Source organism: Argopecten irradians, chromosome 14, assembly GCF_041381155.1.
Source record: "Argopecten irradians isolate NY chromosome 14, Ai_NY, whole genome shotgun sequence".
Taxonomy (NCBI): domain Eukaryota; kingdom Metazoa; phylum Mollusca; class Bivalvia; order Pectinida; family Pectinidae; genus Argopecten; species Argopecten irradians.
The window spans coordinates 32,630,909-32,638,939 of record NC_091147.1 but is presented as its reverse complement, the minus strand read 5'-3'; the positions used below and the strand labels follow the sequence as shown (position 1 = coordinate 32,638,939).

The following is an 8,031-nucleotide window of genomic DNA, read 5'->3' as shown; positions in this document are numbered from 1 at the left end:
CCTATATATATAATAGCCTATATCTACAGTATACATAAAGTAAGCAGTTCTTAACAGGCTCCTCCTGTTTAATCGTTATAATATTACACTGTAAGCTATTTGAAGTAATTGTCCGGTAGCTGACTCCGCCTCTGTCGGTGTGGTATTGTGACATTGTAAAATATAAGCTGACTCCGCCTCTGTGGGTGTGGTATTGTGACATTGTAAGCTATTTGAAGTAATTGTCCGGTAGTTGACTCCGCCTGTCGGTGTGGTATTGTGACATTGTAAGCTATTTGAAGTAATTGTCCGGTAGTTGACTCCGCCTCTGTGGGTGTGGTATTGTGACATTGTAAGCTATTTGAAGTAATTGTCCGGTAGTTGACTCCGCCTCTGTGGGCTCGGCCTACACATTGTGTCACTATAATGGCCCACTGGATCACATGCCATTGAATTTGCTCTATTAGGCCAATAATAGAGTCTTTATTTACATTATGTTGAGGATTCAATGTGATCAACAGGCAGTCACAGTGCATATCCTAAACCTAAGATAACCTCACACCCACGGGACAGTGGCCCCAGGGACGGGAATATGACCGATACCCACGTGTGTGTCACCTCACCTCTTTTAAGGTAAGAATCAGGAAATTATGGACCTATTTTAACATGATGTGAACATTTTATCAAAGTATTTAGGGACAAGATTCTTAAGATTCCATATCATCACAGTATCATATTGTCATAAAAAAAACTTAATTAGAAATTTATACTATATGTAGAAACATATACGTAGAAATACATTACATATACTGTAGGTAGAAATATATACGTAGAAATATATACTATAAGTAGAAAATATTTACATGGAAATATATACTTTACATAGAAAATATAAACGTAGAAATACTTCTTGAAGGGGTAACCATGAACCAATATTTCTTGAAGGGGTAACCATGAACCACGTGATTAATCTTCAATTATTAGAAATATAAATTATAAAACTAGAACAAAATATTTCTATGACTGATTGTCAATTGACAAACCGAATAAACAAGTGTTGCTCTCTATATCAATTATAACGGCTCCTCCTCCTCCTGAAGACTGGAATGTAATTCTCCGTACGTGTTCTCCGCTATCATACATTTTCCCCACTGTTTTATCCTTGAATTTTCACAGGTTTTGCATTTCTTACTTTTCTCTATTTATATATTTGTGTCGAGCCACAGAAGGGACCAGTTTTATGATCTAATATTATCATTTTTTTTATATATGACATATTAGCATATAATAACCCAAAAATGACCCTTCACTTTAAACTGACCTTGAATTAAATGCCCCTTCACTTAAAACTGAACCTTGACTTAAATATCCGATAATCATACATATCATTAAAGTGCTGGTGAAACATGATAAAATTGTCATGCAGAAATTATATTCTCTTTGTGAAGTTGAAACCGCGTTCCGTCATACATTAAATGATTGTATGATATTTATGTCTTGTATATCACAAAGGACTAAATGACATACCATGATGATGAGCTTTTTTGCAAATTAGTGGTATGCACCTGTCCTGTATATAAAATACCCCAGTCAAATCACGCTATCTTTTATATTATATCAACTTTACGTTACATGAAGATTAAAATATCATCCTTTGTTAACATGATAGCATTTAGGAACAGAGATGAACATCAGAAGTTTTATATCAGTAATAAGCTTTTCTTATAGTTAAATACCGTTAATTTCTATCCCTCACGGATATTTGTCATTCTAACAAAATGTCCTTACTAAATCCAAACTGACACTAACTGATTCGTATTTCTTAATTAAAACAACTTTAACTATTCGGATTAGCATCACATTATTCCTTGATCATAAGAATGACATATATCTCACAGATATGTTTATTCTAAGATGATCTGATGAACTATAATAAGATACCCCAGGCATCAGTCTTAATCTATAGGAATATGTTACACAGGGTGTTAATTGACGTTGGAAATTTTGAATGCACTTAGCGGTTGTCTCGTTTGAAACCAAAAGAAATAAACACTCATAATTGACAAAGACTACATTTGACAGAAACATGCATAAAAACTAAAATAAAAATAATTTTCGGATTTTTGTTTGTATGTAAATGGAAAAGAATGATAATTAGGTGCATTCAGAGGGAGGATGTCAAGACATTTTGTTTAAATGTCAAAATACCTAGAACTTTATATTGCAGAGATGCAACTCATATTATAAACATACAATACTGTCAGCCGCGTATGAAGTTAGAAAAGGTTAGGAGACATATTCCAATTCATTTTTCGGGGGTTTGCTGCAGACGCTGTATTGGATGCTTACTGCTCTGTCTAATTCGTTACCTTCATATCGCACTCAATAATCTACACTAGACAAAGATGTATTAATGAGATACAATGAAAAGGTATTGCTAGTGTTTAGCATTAAAATTTCTCCTTCAACATATTTAAAATACACTTCTGGTCTGTCAATATAACATGGCAGTGAACTCGATACAATAATAAGAGTAAAAAGATATTTTGCCTACACTCAAAGCAGTGAGGGGACAACCCTCCCGGACCGTGTCAATGGTACATGGTAATTTTAGATTCGAGATTTTTGTGCTTATGTTTTTGTTTATTTTTGTGTAAAATGTTTACTAGATAAATTATAGCGATATGTTATTTTTATGTATTCCGAATTTGCATATTATCTGCACTTGCGGGTAGGTATTGATTGTAACGTCATGTGTTTGGGAGCGCAACGTCATACGTTTCGGAGAAAACGACGCGAATTGCGCTCACAAAATAATGACGTAAAAATCGATACCGACCCTCAAGGGAGCTAACTCTGTAATATGCAAAGACGGAATTGGTAAGTTCCCGGACGTGAGACTATACATAGTGTGATATAGATTTCAGCAAGTCATCAAAACCATCAGATACTGTTGACAACTAGATCTATAACAAACCTACAGACGAAAGGGAAAGTTTTGTAGTTAGAATTTCAACCATATCATGTTATATGTCACCTTATATGGGATAAAATATAAATCATCAAAGGTTTACAAAACACTGCGTTTTGATATTGTCTTCGAACAAAGCCTTTTTTATAATACATGAATCTTATTTCACACTCAGTGCTATTTTGATGTCAGAATTACGACTTTTAAGACTTAAAGATTAGATAAAACGATTATGGGGACTATTGAGTATGCAGAGTTGAACAAGTGTCTTGCATACTTCCAATGGTCCAAAAACATAGTCATCCATCCTCAATTATCTTTTCTTTACTATAATAAATTTTCCAGAGCTTGAAAGCTTTATGTATACACAATCACGATCGCTTTTGACCCAGTTGTTGTTATTTTGTCTCTATCTTTTTGTTTTGTTATACCTTGGCTTGTTTGGTTTGATTTGCTAACTTTTTTTATATTGTTTAATTCGCCAGAGCAATATGAAATCCTTCACAAGATTTGAATCCGTATTCCCCTCTCTAGGCATGTTAACCATTGTTGATGTTTAAACCTCTCTCTAGGAATGTTTACCATTGTTTATGTTTGAACCCCTTTCTAAGAATGTAAACCATTGTTGATGTTTAAACCTCTCTCTAGGAATGTTTGGGATCCCTTTTATTATGTCTTAAGTATTTAATAGTCTCCGTTACAAGTATTTATTTTATTTCTCCAGAAATTGACGTGAATACTAATGTTTGAAATATTTTCTATTGTACAAAACTCTTACTATTATTCAAAATCATGAAAGGCCTTTTGGACCATGGCAATTCATTGCTATTTCTTGAAACCTTTCAATACTTTTGATATCCTTCATGTATCTGAAACCCTTAGCGGTTTAAATCTTATTTCGAATCGGAAACCTTTCTAAAAATTGTTATCCTTACATATACTAGTATTTAAAATCCTTTTTAAAATTTAAATCCTTTTTAATATTTGAAATCCTATCTTTTGTTTTAAATCCTTTCTAATGTTTAAAATCCTCTCTATTATTTAAAATCCATTATAGTCATTTAAGCCTTTCTAGTAATTAAAATTCTTTCTAGGAAATAAAGTCCTTTCCAATATTCATAATTCTTTCTAATATCTAAATTCTTCCTAGTAACTAAAATTCTTTATAATATCTAAAACCCTTTCTAGTGATTTTAATATTAGTGTTTAAATCCTTTCTAGTGATTGGACACTTCCTACATTTTCATTTGTACACGTTGGTGGCCTCTTTGTTGATAACAATATTTTTTCAAAACACAAGTGTCAAAGATATATACCTTTTAATTAAATTGTTTCAAACCTATCATATATTTAATTGATATCTAATTGCATGAACTTATACTACAAGTCTCTCTACAAATCTGGTACTACGTAACGCAAAACTTACACAACAGAGAAAAAGTACGAAAATGAAACATGTTTGCGGAGAACGCAAAATGAGCGGCAATGATTAAACTAGTCATTTTCATTAGATTACCCAATATTTTTTGAAGATGCATATCTACACCATTTTCACTTATATATTTTGTTGATATATCTGTTAAGTCCTAACAGGATAAAATGGCGCAGCATACGCTGTTTTAATAGATTACTAACAATTTCGTGTACAATATTTTAAACAATGGTAATGACGCTTTTCCCTTGGCTTGGTAATGACATTCCACAAAAGTTATATAGAAATGAATACTCAGTACCTTTACCGTATCGCCTCTATATCGATACATAAGATGTATCCTTCATAATGCTTTAGTACGTTTGAAGTATGTAATGCAAAAATGAAATTATTCGTGGTGTTGAAATTATCGCTGTTTTCGTTTTCTTTGAAGATGCCACTCACGAATATATTGTATTGAACAGGTATACATTTCCTTGTGGATATTTTCATCACAGACAAAGCAATAATAGCTTTTCACCTGTTTAGGCGAACAAAACAACATGTGCGATAATTTTTAATAAGTTTTAAAGTAGATTTACCATATAACTGTTATATAGCATTTTTAGAGCTTTTCATTAAGCCTTTTTTGCAATACAAATCTTCATTTTGGGACATTTACTAGTCACAAACGAATCTCATCAAAGTTTATAAATAACGATGTATTGAAGTACGACGTAAATAAAGTTAGTTTCATTTTTGATGATGTATTCATGGCCAAAAATTGTTAAGCAGGAGTTCTTATAATGATCAGAAGAACTTTGTTTGATTCCCGAAATTATATTCCATACACTTACTTAATGTTCAGAAATCTATATTTAAAAATATTGCATGCTTGAGACTTTTTAGGTCCCATGCTGGTGCTTGTTTTTATTTAGGTACTCTGGATTTTATCTAGGTACTCTGTTTTTTTTTTAGATACTCTGGTTTTTATTCAGGTACTCTGGATTTCATTAAGGTACTCTGGTTTTTATTTAGGTACTCTGGATTTCATTTAGGTACTATGAATTTCACTTAGGTACTCTGGTTTTTATTTAGGTACTCTGGATTTCTTTCAGGTACTCTGGATTTCTTTCAGGTACTCTGGTTTTTATTTATGTACTCTGAGTACTCTGGTTTTTTTAGGTACTCTGGGTTTTTTTAGGTACTCTGGTTTTTATTTAGGTACTCTGGTTTTTTTAGGTACTCTGGTTTTTATTTATGTCTCTGGTTTTTATTCGTCATTATACCAAACTTGGTGTAGTGTTAAAATCAAAATAATATCAAGACAATCAAGGTATACGTGTAACAAATCTAATGTGATGACAAAGACTAACAGAGACATAAAGTGTCGGCTGATGAACAGATATATCACCTTGATAACATATCTCTTTGATTTACGAACGAAATATCAATATACCTATATACGACCCAAATAATGTTGGAAACATGTACAAACACCGCTAGGTATTTTGTAGATATATGATAGCATTTTAATGACATACTAGAATATTTGTAATTTGCATAATAATAGTTAGAAACGGTAAGAATGTTTTCGCAATTGTCGTTACGATGGCCTACAAAGACACAAACTTAGGTATAATGATAGTGTGGTGGTAAGCGGGTGTGACAGTGTCAGGTAGAGTTTGACCCATCATCGGACACATCACAAAGCCTCGAGTTCCTCCGCGAGCTTCTGAAGGTACTACAACAGCAAAAATAGTCACATGTCTACATAATGATTACTGCATGGAGATATTTAATTGAGACGTGTCACATTTCACTCAGCGACCGTCAAAGGGAGAAGTAATGTTGCTTTGTTTAGGGACTACATTATACCGATGACGGAGAGATGTGATGTGGTCATAAAATGACGTCACAAGCCAAAACAAAACTGAGCGAGTATTTAACAACCTTCTATCAAATAATGGCCTTTATAGACACCCGTTTTATGGCGAGAACTACCTGGTAGAATTACAGTTGAAATGAGCATGAAACACGGTACCAAAATAATAGTAAATAATTAAAAGGATTTAAAAATGCGGGTGGAACGTAGATCTTCATAACAGGTATTTGTGTGATATCCAGGGGGCTGTAAACTGTGTCCGGGTGAGACGGAGGATTGTATGACAACCGGCTCATCTATCATTTACCCGGACTGGTAAACAGTATTGGGATCACGTCGATTGTGGGTTTAGGATTTTATTTGATCTCATAAAATATGAAATAATTTATACAGAAGATAAAAGGCATGTTGTCCCTAAAATCTACGACTTCTGAGAGTCTTTAATAATGCAATAGGATTACGCTTGACAGGCACGTCTGAGGATAATAAAGCGCTTTTATGATCATGACAGAGCTTCGATGGAGGCCTCCGATTTGTCGTTCGTCAGAGCGAGGCTGAATGATGGAGGAGATCACTTCTTTATGTAATACACAGATTAGTCCGATAATTGGAAAACTCCCAATAGTTACATCAATATAATTGTCTTATAAATCCATTTCAGGGCCCTCTCGTCGGCAGAGTAAATGGTCCGTATCTTTGACAAATTAGTAATTTATATGGAATCATACAGACTCATTCAAACAAATGACCATTCAAACCACTTTGCCGTAATTATGCGGTATTAGACAAGAGAATTGCTGTTCCTGCTTTGATGTTCCACTCCTGGACTTCCTTCAGCGGTCCCATGACGTGCATTACCGTGCGTAACAGTGCACGTGTATAACATGTCCTGACCAGTAAAGGGCTCGGTAATGAGACCATAGAGGTACGCGCTGCTCACGTGGAACCCTAAGGCCAATCAACTGTATACCAGAAACAATTAAATACACATAATATGTATAAAGATATCTCCGGAAGTAAAGCGGATCAATACAATAATGGGTTATCATGATGTAACTCATTGGTACTCTGTCTATATAATATTGTATAGGATCGATTTTTGTCTTAGCAACCCTTCATCGCTTTACTTCTATCAAAATAAAATAATCCAGATAAATAATATACAGGTTATGTTGACTTTAATAACTTCGTCTCTAGCTCCACTTTTTGATTGAATTTAAATGAAATAATATATAATGTAGATGATAGACAGGAAACACAAAAATATAGTTACAAGTATATATAAAATCACTGTTTTCATACTAAATCCAACTCCCTGATTGGCAAAAAATCCGAGAATGGCACGAAAATCCGACGTATTCATGAGGTCACAATAGAGACGTCGACGTTGCGTATTGATTTAGAAAAAGTAATCCATTGCAAAGTCAATAGAATCGTTCATTTAAACGTATTTTATGTTATCAAGTAGGCTGAAAAATTAATTATAAGCATTGATGTAACTATTTTTTAACTTCATAAAGGTATGAAATAAATTTTGTTTGCAAACTTTTGTGAGAATTCGCTACGCAGATTCACAAAAATAGTAACATCAATGCTTAAATAATTGAAGGATGGATTCGTTTAAAGGGATAAACAAATAAAACAAAAAAGGTCCAACATTACACAGATTCTTGTATTATATATATAACGGCCCTGTTGTATAATATTTCAGACTACTTGATAACATGAAACACCTTTAAAAGTATTATTCCATTGACTTTCCTATGGATTGTTTTTCCAAATCAA

The 8,031-nt window shown here is 33.3% G+C and overlaps 1 protein-coding gene across 1 annotated transcript in view; it reads left to right on the top strand.

The window, feature by feature from the left end:
• Positions 1-386: 386 nt before the first annotated feature.
• The window catches only part of LOC138307615 (uncharacterized), a 9,053-nt gene continuing 1,408 nt past the window's right edge, over positions 387-8,031 (top strand). Inside the window, exon 1 of the mRNA XM_069248420.1 lies at positions 387-612. Coding sequence (XP_069104521.1) covers positions 572-612 — 41 coding nt within the window. The 5' untranslated portion in view covers positions 387-571. The remainder of the gene's footprint in view (positions 613-8,031) is intronic.